Source organism: Hypanus sabinus, chromosome 12 (genome assembly GCF_030144855.1).
Source record: "Hypanus sabinus isolate sHypSab1 chromosome 12, sHypSab1.hap1, whole genome shotgun sequence".
Classification (NCBI taxonomy): Eukaryota; Metazoa; Chordata; class Chondrichthyes; order Myliobatiformes; family Dasyatidae; genus Hypanus; species Hypanus sabinus.
Window position 1 is genome coordinate 88,322,487 of NC_082717.1, and position 20,228 is coordinate 88,342,714.

At 44.5% G+C, this 20,228-nt stretch overlaps 1 protein-coding gene across 4 annotated transcripts in view; it reads right to left on the reverse strand.

Annotated features, from left to right (window-relative positions):
• Positions 1-20,228, reverse strand: part of ninl (ninein-like) — a 120,529-nt gene that overhangs the window by 58,241 nt on the left and 42,060 nt on the right. For 3 of the 4 annotated variants that reach the window (XM_059986400.1, XM_059986398.1, XM_059986397.1), the window contains exons 6-9: positions 14,136-14,326; positions 13,358-13,498; positions 12,114-12,281; positions 3,824-3,960 (exon numbers count right to left, since the gene is read on the reverse strand). In XM_059986400.1, the coding sequence (XP_059842383.1) occupies positions 3,824-3,960; positions 12,114-12,281; positions 13,358-13,498; positions 14,136-14,326 (637 nt within the window). The remainder of the gene's footprint in view (positions 1-3,823; positions 3,961-12,113; positions 12,282-13,357; positions 13,499-14,135; positions 14,327-20,228) is intronic. The other variant, XM_059986399.1, reaches the window with a different exon arrangement.

The following is a 20,228-nucleotide window of genomic DNA, read 5'->3' on the forward strand; positions in this document are numbered from 1 at the left end:
CTGCAACTGGATCCTTGACTTCCTCATCGAGAGACCACAGCAGAGTGGGTTGGAAATTATATCTTCTCCTCACTAACAATAAACCCCGCTGCACATTAAGGTTGCGAGCTCAGCCCAATGCTTTACTCTCTCTGCACCCACAACTGTGTGGCTAGGCACAGCAAAAATGTTTTCTATAAATTTGCTCACGATGCAACTATTGTTGCCAGAATTTCAGATGGTAACAAGGAGGCGTATAGGAGTGAAGTAGATCAGCTGGTATCACAACAATAGCCTTGCACTCTTCATCAGTAAGACCAAGGAATTGATTGTGGATTTCAGGAAGGGGAAGTTGAGGGAGCACAAACCAGCCCTCATTGAGGGATCAGCAGAGGAAAGGGTGAGCTCCTGGGTGTCAACGTCTAACCTGGACTCAGCTGTTTGAGTGGTGTCACAACAACAAGCTTGCTCTCAACAACAGTAAGACCAAGGATTTGACTGTGAACTTCAGGAAGGGTAAGTTGAGGGAGCACAAACCAGCCCTCATTGAGGGATCAGCAGAGGAAAGGGTGAGCTCCTGGGTGTCAACGTCTAACCTGGACTCAGCTGTTTGAGTGGTGTCACAACAACAAGCTTGCTCTCAACAACAGTAAGACCAAGGATTTGACTGTGAACTTCAGGAAGGGGAAGTTGAGGGAACACATACCAGCCCTCATTGAGGGATCAGCAGTGGAACGGGTGAGCTCCTGGGTGTCAATGTCTCTGAAGATCTATCTTGGGCCCAACGTACTGATGCAATGACAAAAAAAGCACGACAGCAGCCATATTTCACCAAAGACTCTTGCACGTTTCTACAGAAGTACCACGGAGAGCAGTCTAACTGGCCGGTATGAAGAGGCCACTGTGCAGAAATGGAAAGAGTGGCAGAGGATTGCAAACTCAGCCAGCTCCACCATGGGAACCAGCCTCCCCAGCATCCAGGACACCTTCAAAAGGCGATGCCTCAAAAAGGTGGCATCCATCATTAATCACCCAGGATCGCCCTCTCCTCATTGCTACCAGACAGCCTGAAGGCACACACTCAATGTTTTAGGAACAGCTTCTTCCTCTCCACCATCAGATTTCTGAACAGACAATGAACCCATGAACTTTCTCTTACTCTCTCATTGATCCTGTTTAGTTACCGTTCTATAGATTTGCTGAGTGTGCCCGCAGGAAAATGAATCTTGGGGCTGTACGTGTTGACATTAATGTACTCTGATAATAAATTTTACTTTGAACTTTGATAGACAAGTATATTAATTTCTTATTGTAATTTATAGTACTTCTCGCTGTAGTATTGCACTGTACTGCTGCCACAAAACAACACATTTCACAACATACATCAGTGATAATAAACCTGATTCCGATTCAAAAGCAACAGAGCATGCAGCTGGGTTTGTAGCTCTGAGGAAAAATACCTTTAACAGCCAACAGATGGAGCAGGAAACATCGAGCCTACAACCCACAGCCTTGCAAGTACCTACGCACTTGCAAAGTGTCTTTAACAGCTGCAGTCTCCCAAGCGGCACAAACCAACACGGGAGATTGGCGAGAGGCAGAAATACTGCACGCAAAAGAGCTTGACATTTTCAGTTCACAAAGTGTTGCGGGCTCTTTCACAAGCTCACTTAATGCAGCTAATTAAGCACTTCTTTGGTAACGACTAAAATGTTGCTTTAAACAAGTGTGGACCAAGGGCTCTTAAACAGTATTTTGGAAAACAGTTACTCGAGGGACATCAAAATAAGTGCTTCTGTCCAAGACTGTGCTGATCAAACACATCCCATTTTATTCTCCTTGCATTCCCATCAACCTCTCCCCACATCCTCTCGCTCTGAAACACTAGGGCCAATTAACTTACCCACCCACACACACATCTTTGGAATTTGAAAAGAAACTTGTGCAACTGGGGGAAACCCACAAGACCACAGGGAGAATCTACTTAGAAATTTGCACAGATTGCAAAAATGAGATTGCAGCTCATTCCACAAGGTGGTGTAGAAGCTTCCCCCTCCGGTTCCTTTTAAAATCTTTCCCTTCTCACCTCGAACCTTTGCCCTGTTCCCTTTCCCTGGGAAAAATGATTAACTGTGGCTGGATGCTGTTTACTATGTACAAGGACACACACATCCCTCCATACTGCATCCAGCTGTCTCTCTCTGTTACCCGTTCCTACTCTTCTTAACAAAGTGAGTAACTTCATGTTTTTCCCTCAAAATCATGTTCCACCTGTTTAGTGCAGGGGTCACCAACCTTTTTTTGCACCGCAGACCGTTTTAATATTGACAATATTCTTGCGGACCGGCCAATGGGGGTGGTGTGGGTGTTAATCACGACTGGAATATAGGTGATAAGTCACTGAAAAATGGCTAATACATTCAATTTCATTCCTAAATGGGTTTTTTCTGACAAATTTAATATTAAACACACAGCGTATATTTTCCTCGTATGAACATATAAAATTATTGCGACACACCAGTGAGAGGACAAAGGCCGCAGTGGTCGTAGTCTGGAGAGAGCGACCGACTGAACGAGGAGTGCTACAGCGTGCGTGCCTGCCCCCCTTGTAGGATCTATCGGCTGATAAAATTTTGTCTCGAGGGATGACTTTCAGTAGGTCGCAGCGAGGTAGCTGCTCTGCTACTTATGAAATCCTGAGCCCGAATTAGGTCATTGCGAATTAGCACCGGGTTCCCTACGAACATTCAGTGTGCTAAACAGGTTTAGAGGCGGCTCTGGACCAAACCGGAGGCATGCTCCACGCGCGAGGCAGCCGGTTACCCGAAGCCAACCAGTGATCCCTGGCGCGAGGGTATCACTGCGTTTAGGCGACTGATGACCTCGCGTGTGTTCAAGTTCAACAGTGGGTGTGACAGGGAATGAGGAAAGGTGCAGCTGACTCATATCGTCAAATCATGCTGTTTCCTTGTGGCCCAGTAGCACATGCTGTGCGGCCCAGTGGTTGGGGACCACGTGCTTCACCTTTCTATAGACATTTGCAAATCTTTAGCCTTTTCTTCATGACTTGCTTTCCCACATACCCTTTATTGTTACCAACCGTGTCCACAAGGCACTCAGTCCCCGAGACTGTCATCAAAACTCCAAACTCAGTGTAATGTCTCCTGTACCTAATAAAGTGGCCACTGAGAGTATGTTTGCGGTCTTCTGCTGCTGGAGCCCATCAACTTCAGAGTGTTCAGAGATGCTCTTACACACACCACTGCTGTAACACATGGTTATTGTAGGTTGCCTTCCTGTCAGCTTTAACATGTCTCGCCCTTCTCCTCTGACCAAGGCATTTTCACCCACAGAACTGCCACTCACTGGATGTATTTCTTTGTTTTTTGCACCATTCTCTGCAAGTCGCAGATCAGCAGCTTCTGACACACCGAAACCACCCCACATGGCTCCACGGTCAAAGACACTCGGATCACATTTCTTCCCCATTCTGATGTTTGCTCTGAACCTCTTGGCCATGTCTGCATGCTTTTATGCGTGGAGGTGCTGCCACATGATTGGCTGGTTAGATATTTGTATTAAGGAGCAGGAGTATCTAATAAAGTTGCCACCGAGCGTAGATTGTTAACAATAAACTGCACCAATCCCAGCATCAACCCACGAGATGCTCCTTGCCAATCTGGAAACCTGATACCATTTCTCCCTCCTGTTCTCTGATCACCAGCACTCCACCTGCGACTGCATCAGCTCCATGAGCTCCTCCCTCGAGCAGTAGCCTCACACTTACAAGGTGACACATGTTAACAGCAAAAATAGTCACTGGTCGCAAGCTGAAGTTGCTTACTGGAGATGGTCGATTTCACTCCTGTAGCAGGTTAACGCAGCCAAGTGCGTCCTATTTCTGCTGGACATTAACTCGTTCTCCAGCGCATTAGTGAGTTCTGCAAGATTCACTTTCTCCTCCACAGTGAAATCCAAGGTCTGACAAAAAGAAAGAATCAGGGCTATTATCACCAGCATGTGTCGTGAAATTTGTTAACTTAGCAGCAGCAGTTCAATGCAATACATAATCTAGCAGAGAAAAAATATTAATAAAAAAACAATTACAGTATACCTATATAGAATAGATTAAACATTGTGCAAAAACAGTGATGGTATATCTTAAAAAAGTGAGGTAGTGTTCAAGGGTTCAAAGTCCATTTAGGAATCGGACGGCAGAGGGGAAGAAGCTGTTCCTGAATCGATGAGTGTGTGCCTTCAGGCTTCTGTATCTCCTACCTGATGGTAACAATGAGAAAAGGGCATGCCCTGGGTGCTGGAGGATCCTTAATAATGGACGCTGCCTTTCTGAGACACCACTCCTTGAAGATACCCTGGGTACTTTGTAAGCTAGTACCCAAGAGGGAGCCGACTAAATTTACAACCTTCTGCAGCTTCTTTCAGTCCTGTACAGTAGCAACTCCCCCCCTCAACAATACCAGACAGTGATGCAGCCTGTCAGAATGCTCTCAACAGTACATCTCTATAGAAGTTTTTGAGTGTTTTTGCTGACATACCAAATCACATCAAACTCCTAATAAAGTATAGCCACTGTCTTGCCTTCTTTATAACTGCATCGATATGTTGGGACCAGGTTAGACCCTCAGAGATCTCGACACCCAGGAACTTGAAGCTGCTCACTCTCTCCACTTCTGATCCCTCTATGAGGATTAGTATGCGTCCCTTCGACTTACCCTTCCTAAAGTCTACAATCAGCTCTTTCGTCTTACTGACGTTGAGTGCCAGGTTGTTGCTGCGACACCACTCCACTAATTGGCATATCGCACTCCTGTACGCCCTCTCGTCACCAAATTTATAGATGGCATTTGAGCTATGCCTAGCCACACAGTCATGTATAGAGAGTAGAGCAGTTGGCTAAGCACACACCCCTGAGGTGTGTCAGGGGTTGGTCATCAGCAAGGAGGATATGCAATCACCAATCTGCACAGACTGTGGTCTTCCAGTTAGGAAGTCGAGGATCCATTTGCAGAGGGAGGTTTAGAGGCCCAGGTTCTGCAACTTCTCAATCAGGATTGTGGGAATGATGGTATTAAATACTGAGTTACATAAACACCTGACATAGGTGTTTATGTTGTCCAGGTGGTCTGAAGCCGTGTGGAGAGTCATAGAGATTGCGTCAGCCGTTGACCTACTGTGGCAATAGGCAAATTGCAATGGGTCCAGGTCCTTGCTGATGCAGGAGTTCAGTCTAGTCATGACCAACCTCTCAAAGCATTTCATCACTGTCGATGTGAGAGCTACCGGGCGATAGTTATTAAGGCAGCTCTCATTAATCTTCTTAGGCACTGGTACAATTGTTGAAGCAAGTGGGAACTTTGGCCCGTATGAGTGAGAGGTTGAAAACAATAAATAAAACTCTTGTGATACATTGAATGTCTTCTTCAGAGTGTGCTGTGATGGTGGAGTCATCCAGGTGGTGCTGACCTGGTTCTTGGCCTTGAACCGGTTGAAGTTGAAAAGCCTGTTGTCCATTTTATACACGATTGGGAATCCCTCTGGCAGATTTTGGCCAATGAGGTGAAGGACAGCAGCAATACAGATAGCACATATCGTGCATGTAGTGACGCAGCCCTGCTTGACTCCTGCCTGAATAGTGAAGCAGTTGCTGAGTACTGTGGCTGACATGCCATCATGCAGTAGTATTCAGTACCTGTGAGTTCTTTCAGGGCAGCCATGCCTTGATCGTGTACGTTGGAAAGCTTGATGATCTCCTGCATCAAATGCCTTTGTCAGATCTATGAAAGCCAATTATAAGAGTTGCCTTTGTTCACAGTATCTGTCCTATAATTGGTGTGATGAGGTCCATGTGGCAGTACCTCCAGAAGGGCAGAAACTACATTGTAATTGGGCCTTTTTGCATGATCGATACCAGAGGCAGGATGGGAGGGCTGGTGACTGGGGAAAATCAGGATCGAGGGAGATGGAGGTTGAGTTGTGTGAAAAGGGAGTAGTTGCTAAAGGGACAGGCAGAGGGAGAGAGACAACAAGGGATGAAAACAGGAAACTTCCTGCATCAATTAGAGAATCGTGTTTTTGTGACTCTCTGAGAGATTACTCCTTTGGAACTGATGAGGTGGAGGGATGATTTAGCAATGGCATTGTTCTGACATTCAAAGGTATTCACATTTGGAGCAGAGAAGGCGATGAAGGTGAGAGTTTATCAAGGTATTCAAACGTACAGAAGATTTCATTAAAGAACTTAACTGGTGGTTCAGTCTCAAAGGGAATGTAACCGGGATAGAAAGAGGCATATTATTTAGCCTGTGAATTATTATTTGGAGTAAACTGTCTGGAAAAGGTGATGGGACAGACCCTTCATCATTTTTATAAGGGAATTTGATACGTAGGAACATTTTGGATAGCAAGGGACAAAGGAGAGGGTTAGCAAATAAATAGAGTGTCATAGTGCAGCAGTACATGAACTGAGGGTCAAATAATCTCTTTCTGTGAAATCAATGATCCACTAAATGTGTCCAACAGCATCCAACTATTGCTGTTCCGAGCAAACAGCGTGCTTTCTGTGCTGAGCTGAAGAATTGTATCACAATTGGTGGTATTTAACAGAAAGGAAGTAGGTATCATAAGATCATTTGGCCCATCGAATCTATTCCATCAAGGCTGATTTATTATCCCTCTCAACCCCATTCTTCTGTCTTCCCCTATAACCTGGGACATCCTATCCAATCAGGAACCTATCAACCTCGGCCTTAAATACAACCAATGACTTAGCCTTCACAGCCATCTGTGGCAATGAATTCCACAGGTTCACGATCCTCCGGATAATGAAATTCCTCCTCATCTCTGCTCTAAAGGAATGACCTTCTGTCCTGAGGTTGTGCCCTCTGGTCCTACGTCCCCCCATTATGGGAAACATCCTCTCCACATCCACTCATCTAGGCCTTTCAATATTCAATAGGTTACCCCTTCATTTTTCTAAACACCAGCAAGTACAGGCCCAGAGCCGTCAAAAACTCCTCATACAGTATTTAAATTCATTCTTTCATCACCCCACCCGGCCCACTCTTCTCACAAAATCTCTGCCCACCAGCGGCTGGTAAGCCCCTCTCTGCCCCCCATACAATATACTGAAGACTCTGCTACTAGTTGAGAAGAGGTGACTGGATAGAGGTTTGACAAGATGAGACACAGACAGTGTGAACAGCCAGAGAAATTTCCCCCATGGCAGAAATGGCTCATACAGGGGGCATAATTTTAAAGTGATTGGAGGAAAGCATAGGAGGGATGTCAGAGGTAGAGTTTTTTAAAAACAGAATGGGATGCCAGGGTGGTTATAAAAGCAGATGTATTAAGGACATTTAAAGCTCTTCTTGGACAGGCACATGGATGAAAGGAAAATGTGGGAGCTGTGTGGGAGGGAAGCATTAGATTGATCTTGGATTAAGTTAAGGGTGAGCACAACAATGTGGGCTGAATGGCCTGTACTGTTCAATGTTCTATGGTCAGGGCGATGCCATTACACCTCAGGACATTCTGGCGTTCCTAGTTCAATTCCAGCGCCAATCTGTGGGGAGTCTCTGTACGTCTCACTTGTGGAATGTGTGGGTTTCCTCTGGGTCCTCTGGTTTCTTCGCACAGTCCTGTGATTTTGTTAGGGTTATATCGGATTTGTCGGGAGTCACTGGCCTGGCAGGGCTCGAAGGGCTGGACTGTATCACTAAATAAATGGATACAATCCTGCAGAAAGCTATTCTCAAACTGGTCAGTTCTGGGCACTACAGCTCAGGAAGTTACATCAGACTGGAAAAGTATCAGTTTCAGAGGCTTAACCGTTGAATTGACTGTCTACATCCCAAGGAATGTCTCATTGGAGCATCTATGTTTATTGTACAGTTTAGTGTAGCTTATATGGAGAAAGCCATTTCTTCTGGCAAGCGAGTACTCAGCTGGAGAACACCAAATTAAGAGCCAGACCCTTCCAGATTACTGTCAGAAAGCTCTCCTTCACAGAGCACATAGTTGAAGTTCAGAATAATCTCCCTAAATAGGCTGCCGAGGCTTCATCGACCCAGATTTGAAATGCAAATGAAACAGGGCCAGATTTTGTCAACAAGCAGCACAATTTACGGGGCTGAATGGCCTGGTCGCAGTCCTCTCTTGTGAAGAATAGCAACACACACACACAAAATGCTGGATGAACTCAGCAGGTCAGGCAGCAGCTAAGGAGAGGAATAAAAGATGGACGTATCGGGCCCTGCATCGCCTTTGCCCCCTTTCCAAAGATACAGCCGAGTTCCTCCAGCACTTTGTGTGTGTACATGTGTGTTGCTCTGGATTTTCAGCATCTGCAGAATCTCGTCTTCTCCACAAGAAGCATTCTAACCAACTTACAGGGTGTCCAGTTGTAAGCCAGTTTTCTCATTGACATGACATAAAATTAAGAAATCCGTAAACATTTGCAATTCACTGCCATCGTTAATTAAACACTAAACAATACCAGTAACTAGCAGTTACAGTCCAACACCCAAATCTTCAGCAAGTTCTCACCCAGAAGTAACAGTGGTGACAGAAACACTTGGTTTCTGCACCTTGTCGTCACAGCCTCTTTAATGCCAGGTTTGACACCCTCCTCAGCAAAAATGTTTCTGCTGCAAAAGTGAACGAGTTGGCTCTTCTGTGACCACTAGTCAGGTTCTCAAAACACAGTCAAAACAGATTGTTGCAAAAATAACATTAAATAGAACCAGAGACATTCATGAACCCAACACCAGACCCCCAAAGCCAACATCCTGTTCTGAGCTCTCCACATGAAAAGGTTACAGGAAAAAGGAATCGTGGATGTGTTCATACACTTCCCCGGAAATGGAACATCCCCATTAACTGCTGGGAACCTCTAGCCTAGTGGTCACCAACCTTTTTAAGCCCAAGATCCCCTAGCTCGGCCTTAGTGAAAGACAAGATCGACCTACTAGGCAACACACACAAAATGCTGGTGGAACACAGCAGGCCAGGCAGCATCTATAGGGAGAAGCACTGTCGACGTTTCAGGCTCGGCCCGAAACATCGACATTGCTTCTCCCTATAGATGCTGCCCGGCCTGCTGCATTCCACCAGCATTTTGTGTGTGTTGCTTGAATTTCCAGCATCTGCAGATTTCCTCGTGTATCGACCTACTAAATCATTTAGAGAGAAAACAGCTCAGATTGTACTTCCAACTTGAGGCCTTTTATTTGGGCTAATTGTATCTGAATGACATAAAATGCTTGTGTCAAACTTTCAAATTAATTCAACCAAGAAAACACTGTAACTAGCATATCAAACAGGCCACAGCTGTCTTTTTTAAAGAATATTACAATACTTCATACCTTTAATTCTAAGTTTCATTATTTAATTTTATTTCAACACGAAAAATAAATGAATCAAAATTGACTGTTGCACTCAGTGTGATGACTGGGGCTGAATACTTTCTGCTAGTTCCCTGAAATTTGGCTCATAACTACAGGCAGCCAGTCTGAGACAGTCTGTGAGGTGCCCGTCAGTAACACAGCTCCTGTACTTAGATTTAATCATTTTCATCTGTGAAAATGCAATTTCACACAGATAAGTTGACCCGAAGTAGGCACTGACGTTTAGTGCACAGGTAATGAGATGAGGAAACTTCTCCCTGCTGACAAGCCCCCAAAAGCACCGTCCCTTCATCTTGCTTTGAGCTCAATGTCATTTTGCAAATCAATTATTTCCATTTCAATATCACTTGGCACACCAAGTACTTGCTGGAACTTGGCTGCTATCTGTTCTATATCGATTGGCAGAAATGGGTTTGAAATAAATGTAGCAATATTCTTCCCAGACAAGGCCTGCTGATGAATCAAACAGTGATTATCCAACGCGCACACCACACATTGCTGGGGCCCCATCAGTAGTAATTGCCACCAGTTTATGAATGCAGATGTCATGTTCACGGACATATTTTTTAAATTCATTGTAAATATCCTCACCTCTCATTCTCTCCTTTAAGTGCAAAAGAGTGAGGGACTCCTTTGTTGTAAAATCCTGGAAAGCCATTCTGACAAATACAACAAGCTGAGCTGTTTACATTACACCCAGGGATTCATCGAACTGTAGTGAAAAATACTCACAGAGTGACAAGTCCTTTAACACTTGTCGATCTACGTCCTCTGACAGTGACTCTACCCTCCTTGTCACTGTTGCAGGGCCAAGCGGTATATTACGTATTGCAGTTTTGGTTTTTGTTTTTAAAGTCATTAGAAAGTCTCTGCTACCGTGAATAAATCGCCATCTGTAAAAGGCTTCTTGTTTAGGTGACTAACACGAAATGATGCTTCAATAGCAGCCTTACTTTGAGCAGCGTGTTTTGTGAAGAATTGCTGAGCCTTCACCCCGAATTCAGCTCCTCAACTTTCCTGGCATGGATTGTGCTCTTTGGTGGGGGGTTGGGGGGGGGGGGGGTAGGTGTCTTTAAATTTCTGGTGGTTAGTGGTGTGGTGCCACTCCAGATTCCCTCTTTCAGTCAGTGCTTGTGTTTGGTGGCACAACATACATACACACTTGTCTTTCACCAAGGTAAACAGAAATTCCTCTTCCCATTCTGGATGGAATTTGTACATTTTTGCCTTCTTTCGTGGAGCTCCCACCATGCTAGCTAGCTACCTTGCAGGATATCATCAGCGAGCGCCGTATATTGATGTTTGCGACCGTCTGTATTCTTATCTAATCTAATTGGTCACTTTGATGCAGCACAAACTACGCTGGAAAAAATACAACAGTCACATGACATCAGCACACGTGTGAGGCACGGCGCTGGGCAGCGGAAAAAGAGAAACACAGTAACCAGGGAAAGCAATAAAATGTGGGTTAAAAATGACCCACATATGCGCTCAAGGGGTAAAATTTGCTTTTGCTTTCGAAGGTTTATCAGGCATAATGTATTTGTAGTAACTTCTTTGAAAAAGGACCGCTCGACAACTTCGTGCCCAAAGGAACAACTTTATCTGGGATGGCAAAACCAGTATTTAGCATACAGAGGTTTTTGGTGAACTGCACTACATGGCGGAGGGGCTATACACACACGCGCAGAAAGAAGCCTAATTTGGAGTATTGTGTGCAGCTTTGGTCACCAACCTACAGGAAAGATGTAAATAACGTTGAAAGGGTGCAGACAATATTTACAAGGATGGCGATGGGTCTAGAGGAACTGAGTTAGGTACAAGAAAAAGTTGAATAGGTTAGGACTTCATTCCTTAGAATGTAGAAGACCGAGAGGAGATTTGCTAGAGGTATACAAAATTATAAAATAGTATTGATAGGGTAAATGCAAGCAGGCTTTTTCCACTGAGTTTAGGTGGGACTACAACTGGAGGTCACAAGATAAGGGCAAAAGGTGAAAGGTTTAAGGGGAACATGAGGGGAAGCTTCTTCACTCAGAGGGTGGTAACAGTGTGGAATGAGGTGCCAGAGCAAGGGTGCACATGAGCTCGATTTCAACATTTAGCAAAGTTTGGATAGGTACATGGAGGACTATGGTCTCAGTGCAGGTCGATGGGAGTAGGCAGTCTAAATAGTTTCGGCATGGACTAGATGGGCTGTGGTGTACTTCTCTATGACTCTAGAGAAGGATGCTATTGGAAGACAGCAACTCTGTTTAAACCATAGATGGGGTGTACCACCTCACAAAATACCCAGATTCAGATTTATTTACTAATGTAACTGCATCGTTTTTGTTAACAACCAGCACAGCCCAAAGATGTGCTGGGGCGGCCCGCCAGTGTCACCACACATTCCAACACTGACATAGCAAGTCCATCTTGTTCCACAGAACAACACAAGCAACAACAACAGCTCAACAAGCCCCCTTCCCATCCCACCCACCCAACCACCCTGACAGGCCTCCGACCTCCAACCTCTCCATCAAGCAACCCTGTGCCCTAACGGTGGAAGTGTCTGCAGTTCTCACACCGGTCTCACTTCAGAACCCACGGCGCTGGAAGGAGCAGAAGCGAAAGGCACTCCCGGTGCTGAGGGACGGCCCAAGGAGAAGCAGCAACACCTCAGAAAGACCGTAAAACGACATCAAGGTAATAAGAGTGAAGCCTCACCTGTAATATCTCGTGACTGTTTTTAATCCCATTTTCCTGCCACATGTTAATGATTTGTTCAGGTGATGCATAACCAGTGCCATCATCGAGAGCAGAAAACAACTGTGAACACATCGTAGTTGATATTAAAGATGGAGTTGCAGCTCTGTGTCTGTTCCCATCAGGACCCTGGGAGGAAAAGGGTTAATTTCATGATGCACATTAATAAACCATCACCAGGGATGCTTCTCGAGCAACTGTATTTCTCACACTCCTCAATTACGTTTGTCGACTGATATGAACTTCTTTGATTATAAAAGCTCCTAAAATCAAGATCTCAGGCTTTCCACAAGACCTCAGTGACATTTATGTCAAGACATAATACAGAATTAAATCAGAAGTTCAGGCAGCATCCACGGAAGGGAATAAAATGCTCCATGTTTCAGTCTGAACCCTTCGTCATTCATTCCCCTTCATGGATGCTGACCGACCCGCTGAATTCCTCCAGCATTTGTGTTACTCTGCATTTCTCTTGAGCTTATGTTTTTTTTTAAATCAAATATTTTGTTCTCTAACTGACAATAGCATATTGAAAAAGGGGGAAATGTAATTAATATTAGATTTTCACTGGTCCTATTCAGTCCATCAGTCTTGTGAATGAGATCTTCGTAAAAGGTACTTACCTAGTCTGACTGTCTGGGTGGCAATTGGTAAGAAAGCCCAGAATCCAGTTGCAAGTTGATGTATTGAGTCCCAGAATGTGTAGTTTAACAGTCAACTTGTTGGGGTGTATGGTGTTGAAGGCAGAACTGTATTTGATAAAAAGCTCAAGTGCAAGTCCAAGTGTCCAGTGAGTGAAAATGACCTTGTCTTTCTGGCCTCCCAACAGTTAATCCTGGTTATGCCAAAGGTAACAAGTTTGGGAGGAAGAGGGGAGGGATTTAAAAGTGTAAGAGCTATACATGTACTCAGTGGCCACTTTATTATGTACACCCGCTCTTTAATGTAAATATCTAATCAGTCGATCTTGTGGCAGCAGCTCAATGCACAAAAGCATGCAGACATGGGCGAGAGTTTCCATTGTTGTTTGGACACACAACAGAATGGGGTAAAACATGATCTAAGTGACTTTGGCCATGCAATGATTGTAGGCGCCAGATGGGGTGGTTTGAGTATCTCAGAAACTTGTGAATTCTGGGATTTTCACCCACTGGGAATAGAGGTACCTTATAAAGTGGCCACTGAGTGTGCGAAGGTAAGCCTACCTGGCTGTGGGCTCGATGGTATCTCCTGCTGCGGGGAGTCGAAACTGGGGGTCCGTGCCGAAACAGGCCATGCAGAAATTCACTGCGACTCACTTTGTCATCACCGTCTTTGTCCAGCTTTCTGAAAAGACTGTCAATGTCCTGTGGAATAAGTTCACAAGCATCTGAAAATGACAGGCACATTCTGTAGCTATTATCACCAAGTCAGAGTCTACACCATTAGACTGGGTGGCTTTGATCAAATTAGCGGCTCCCATGACTTGCCACATCCCAAATTGGCTCTTTCAAAGTAGAAACTGTGCCGGCCAATATGTGCACAGCAAGCTCTCACAAAAGAGCAGTGTGACCGACTGTTTTGTGTCTGGGGTAATTAATGGACTGGACAGCAGAGCCTTTCCTTTTTGCCCCATGTGCTGATAAGCTTGCCACCTCACCCTTCACCATGGCTTTGAGTAGTTGACATCGTTTGCATTCTGCACGTCCCAAGAGGGGGCTCTCGTTGAAGGACACAAACACAGAATGTCAGCACAAGAGTGATGGCTGGCGATGAACAATTTCCCCAGAGGCCAGCCATTGGCACTAACTCATTGCCCAACTGATCAGTGGTCATCACAGACCCTGGAGACAAACTTACTGCTCACCCACTCAACAAAACGAATTTGGAACGCCAGTTTGTAACTGAAATATCCTGGCAAGCCCGATGTTTGAGGAACTTCAGTGAACTTCAGTGCCATATTAACAACTTCACAGTAAGAGGGGCTAAGGTCGACACACATACTTGGTCTTTGAGGTCCTTCAGACCAATGTTTTTGCAGACTATCACCAGTTCCTCTCGGTGAAGGTAGCCGTTCTTGCCCACACCCAGGTCCTCCCACACAGCTTGCACATGGTCCTCTGTGGTTTCAGGGCACGGAGTGGACGACCTTTGGGGACTGTCAAAGCCATTGGGATCGCATCGGCTCAGCTGACCTGCACGAGAATTTTAAAGATGGAGGTATAAACAAATACTTTGCGATGGTAGGCAAACAACACATGGGAGTCATTTCATGGCCCTGGTAGAATCACCATCCAAGTTATCCCAGTTCTGCTTGTTAACTAGTCCGCCAAATGACAGCAACACACAGGAATTCAGCAGGCTTGGATTTCCAGCATCTGCAGATCTTCTCCTGTTTGTGATCTGCCAAATGATCGCTTTTCCATCTTTTTACCCTTCAACCAGTGTGATCCAGTGTGGATAACTTCACTCGCTTCAACACTGAACTGATTCCACAATCCAGAGACTCACTTCCAAGAACACTGCAACACATGTTCTCGGTATTATTTACTATTTACTTAATATTATTATTGTATTTTCACAGTTTTACTTCTTTTGCACATTAGTTATTTTTTGCTAGTGTAGTTTTTCATTGATTCTATTGTACTTTTTGTTCTACAGTGAAAATCAATCTCAGGGTGGTATATGATGACATATACATTGATCATAAATTTACTCTGAACTATGAACTTGTTCAGATTCAATTCTCTTTTGGAGGTTTCTATTAAATCTTCTTTCTGCACCTTTTCAAACAGCACATCCTGGATCAGGGCTTACTTTCTTCCTTCTTAAAATTGTGTCCTCTAGTGAAAGTCCCTGCCAGTGAAAAGCCCTCCTCAAACACACATCACAGACATTTCTTCAATCCTGATCGCCCCATCCCAGGAAGGATGTGGATGGAGGCTTTGCAGAGGGTACTGAAGAGGTTTACTGGGATGCTGCCTGGATTGGAGAGCACATGCTAGGTGGAGACGTTGGACAAACCAGGGTTGCTTTTCCTAGAGCACCAAGGGCTGAGGGGCGACCTGGCTGATGTTTAAATCATTATGAATGGCATAAATAGAGTAAACAGCCTGTACTTTCCTCCCCAGTGTTAAAGTGTCTCTTACTAGAGGTTACACATTTAAGGTGAGGGGGTAAGGTTCAAAGGAGATGTGCATGGAAATGTTTACTTTAAAAACAAAGCGAGTAATGGATCATAAATTCAGATGCTGAAAGTCCAAAGCAACATCCACTAAATGCAGGAGGAACTCAGCAGGTCAGGCAGCATCTATGGAAAAGAGTCAACGTTTCAGGTTGAGACCCTTCTTCAGGACTGTGGCGATTGCCTGGGATGGTAGTGGAGGTAAATATGATAGAGGAATTTAAAGGCTCTTAGATACACATAGATCCTCAGTGTTCTCATTGCAGAGGATCTGTCCTGGGCCCAGCACGCAAGCACGATCACTTAGAAAGCTTCTACTTCCCACAACCAATGGACTCATTTTCAAGGACTCTTCATCTCATTCTCAATATATATTGCTCATTTATTTATTTAGAAGAAAGCACAGCAGCACCTCCAATTCCTCAGGAGATTTCTGTACTTGCGATTTGTCTTTTGCACACTGGTTGAATGTCTAAATTGGTGCAGTCATTCATTTGATCTGTTATGGTTATTTTTCTATAGATTTATTGAGTATGCCCACAGGAAAATGAACTTCAGGGTTACATATGGTGCATAAATTTACTTTGAACATGAATATGCAGAGAATGGAGGGACATGAACGTTGTATTGGCAGAAGGGATGAGCTTATTTCAAAATTTATTTGCTAGTCTTAGTTTGGCACACCATTGTGGGCCTAAAGACCTGTTCCTTTGCTGTACCATTTTATGCTCCAACTCTCACTGATGCAAGGCAAATAAATCCAGATTGGTCATCCAACCGTCCACTCAAAACTCTCGTCACCAGTATCGAACCAGAAACTCTCCCCTACATTTTCATCAAGCCCTTGAAAACACCATTAACGTCTGCTGGAAAGGGACAAAGCCCAACCGGTAACTGAAAGATTTAGCTTAACTTCTGCTTGTTGTTTTTCTGTTCACTGCTACATATTCCACATTGCTGTAATAATCCAATTTAGTAATGCAGAATGTAATCTGCATAAACCTAATACATCTTCACTTTAAGTATTTCTATCTTCAAATGAAAACATCACAATACACTGCATGTGGAAGTCAAAGGTTAACTGTCGAGTTCCCTTCACTTCTATAAACATCATTATCTTTCCATTGTCAAATTGAACTGCCTCATACAATGCAATATGATTAAAGATTAGCTTTATTTGTCACAAGTACATATAAGTGTCCAAACTTTGTGAAATGCACTGCTTGCATTGGAATGTGCTGTGGCAGCCCACAAGTGTCAATAGACAATAGGTGCAGAAGTAGACCATTCGGCCCTTCAAGCCTGCACCGCCATTTTGAGATCATGGCTGATCATCTACTATCAATACCCTGTTCCTGCCTTGTCCCCATATCCCTTGATTCCCCTATCCATAAGATACCTATCTAGCTCCTGCTTGAAAGCATCCAGAGAATTAGCCTCCACTGCCTTCTGAGGGAGTGCACTCTAGACCCCCACAACTCTCTGGGAGAAGAAGTTTTCCATAACTCTGTCCTAAATGATCTACCCCTTATTTTGAAACCATGCCTTCTGGTACTGGACTCTCCCAGCATCTGGAACATATTTCCTGCATCTATCTTGTCCAATCCTTCATAATCTTATATGTTGCAATCAGATCCCCTCTCAATCTCCTTAATTCCAGCATGTACAAGCCCAGTCTCTCTAACCTCTCTGCGTAAGACAGTCCTGACATCCCAGGAATTATCCTTGTGAATCTACGCTGCAGTTCCTCTACAGCCAGGATGTCCTTCCTTAACCCTGGAGACCAAAACTGTACACAATACTCCAGGTGTGATCTCACCAGGGCCTTGTACAAATGCAAGAGGATTTCCTTGCTCTTGTACTCAATTCCCTTTGTAATAAAGGCCAACATTCCATTAGCCTTCTTCACTGCCTGCTGCACTTGCTCATTCACCTTCAGTGACTGATGAACAAGGACTCCTAGATCTCTTTGTATTTCTCCCTTACCTAACTTTACACCATTCAGATAATAATCTGCCTTCCTGTTCTTACTCCCAAAGTGGATAACCTCACACTTATTCACATTAAACTTCATCTGCCAATTATCTGCCCACTCACCCAGCCTATCCAAATCACCCTGAATTCTCCTAACATCCTCATCACATGTCACACTACCAGCTTAGTATCATCAGCAAACTTGCTGATGTTATTCTCAATGCCTTCATCTAAATTGTTGACATAAATTGTAAACAGATGTGGTCCCAATACCGAGCCCTGTGGCACCCCACTAGTCACCACCTGCCATTCCGAGAAACACCCATTCACCGCTACCCTTTGCTTTCTATCTGCCAACCAGTTTTCTAACCATGTCAATGTCTTCCCCCCCACCAATGCCATGAGCTTTGATTTTATCCACCAATCTCCTATGTGGGACCTTATCAAATGCCTTCTGAAAATCGAGGTACACTACATCCACTGGATCTCCCCCATCTAACTTCCTGGTTACATCCTCGAAAAACTCCAATAGATTAGTCAAGCATGACTTACCCTTGGTAAATCCATGCTGGCTCGGCCAATCCTATCACTGCTATCTAGATATGCCACTATTTCATCTTTAATAATGGACTCTAGCATCTTCCCCACTACTGATGTTAGACTGACAGGTCGATAGTTCTGTTTTTTCCCTCCCTCCTTTCTTAAAAAGTGGGATAACATTAGCCATTCTCCAATCCTCAGGAACTTATCCTGAATCTCAGGAACATCGGAAAATGATTACCAATGCATCCGCAATTTCCAGGGCCACCTCCTTTAGTACCCTAGGATGCAGACCATCTGGACCTGGGGATTTGTCAGCCTTCAGTCCCATCAGTCTACTCATCACCGTTTCCTTCCTAATGTCAATCTGTTTCATTTCCTCTGTTACCCTCTGTCCTTGTCACCACTCTCCTTTGACGAAATAGCATGCCCACAACCCTAACCAGTACATCTTTGGAATGTGGGAGAAATCTCAAAAACCTGGTGGAAACTCCCCGTGACCACGGAGAGAAAGTACAAACTGCTTACAGAGAAATGAAACCAATCACACAGATGGCATTGTGCTAATCCCAAGCCATCCTTTGGGATAGAAAAGATTCTGAAACATGCAATGCTTATGCCCTGCATCCTTCTGTCTCTAGAACTGAAGAGGTTGTGGGGATAACGGAAAACGAGGGGGAGTGTCAGTCAAATATACAATCAGTGGCCACTTTATTGGGAACACCAATACACCTGCTCTTTAATGTTACATCTAATCAACCAATCATGTGGCAGCAATTCAATGCATAAAAGCATACAGACATGGTCAAGAGGTTCAAGCCAAACATCAGAATAGGGAAGAAATGTGATCTGAGTGACTTTGACCATGGAATGATTGGTACCAGACAGGGTGGTTTGTTGATCTCTGGGAATTTCAAACACAGGCTCCAGAGTTTACCAAGAATGGTGTGATAAACAGAAAACATTCAGTGAGCAGCAGTTCAATGGGTGAAAATGCCTCGTCAACAAGAAAGGTCAGAGGAAAATGACCAGATTGGTTCAAGCTGACAGGTGGGTGACAGAAACTCAGATAACCATGTGTTACAACAGTGATATGCAGAAGATCATCTCTGAATGTACAACCTGTCAAACTTTGAATTATATGGGCTACAGCAGGAGACAACCACATACACTCAGTGACCTTTTTATTATATACAGAAGGTATTCAAACACTTTGAAAAGGGAGGAAATCAGAATTGCGGTTGAGTCAGCGTTACGAGCTGAAGTTAGTAGAGATGGGGTCCTGGCTAAGACCAAGGTGAAGACAACTTTCCAGATGCTCCTGCCCCACCCATCCACTGCAGTACTCGGATCACCCACCACCAGCAGTCCCATCCAAGCATTCATTCCCACCAGCTGTGAAAAACAGCATCCCACCAGATTTATTCTTCCAGTTGACACATCACTGAACTGTGGAAATGGTTGTGGGAGGGGCCAGCACAAACCCCACTTTCCTGATTGCAATCATACTGGAGATTCAGCAGATCAGGCAGCACCTTAGGAAATGAATAAACACTCGGCGCTTCAGACAGACCCTTCATCAGGACTGGAAATGAAGGGGGAGGAAGCCAAAGATGGGGGAGAGGAAAGAGTACATTCTAGCTGGTGGGTGATGCCGGGTGGGTGAGTGGGTGGCTGATGGGTGACGCCGGGTGGGTGAGTGGGTGGCTGGTGGGTGACGCCGGGTGGGTGAGTGGGTGACGCGGGGTGGGTGAGTGGGTGGCTGGTGGGTGACGCCGGGTGGGTGGGTGGGTGAGTGTGTGGCTGGTGGGTGACGCCAGGTGGGTGAGTGGGTGGTGTTTATTCATTCCTATATATGCTAACTGACCTGCCGACTTCCTCCGGCATTTTGTGTGATTATGTAGCCAGTAGATTAGTAAACAAGGTCAGTGAGCTTGGTGATACGAGGTTAGCAGAATTTAGTGTATTGGCATAAAGGTGTTGGTGCCTTGGCTGCACCCAGTTACATTGGCTAGGAGAAGATTTGTATAGTTTAATAGAGATATAACCCACATCCAGGTGTAAAGCAGCTTGAACTTCAATGCTGTTTTCAATGGGAACTAATATTCACATGCAAAGTCTAACCTGCACAATTCAATGTTCCTTAGGGATAAGAAAAATCATTCCACAAGATTTGACTATGTTTTGTAGTCATGCAAAATCTAGTTAATTTTAATACATGTAAAGTATTTCTAACTACTGAAGATATACTTAACCCTTTGATGCCAAGTTTCATTCATACTGTATATGCAGTGGTCCCAATATTCTGATTTCAAATCACTGCATTTCACTTATTGTTTTAATGCCTTCAATCTTCCAGTACAGAATGGCAATTGCTTTGAACTCATTCAGTTTCAATC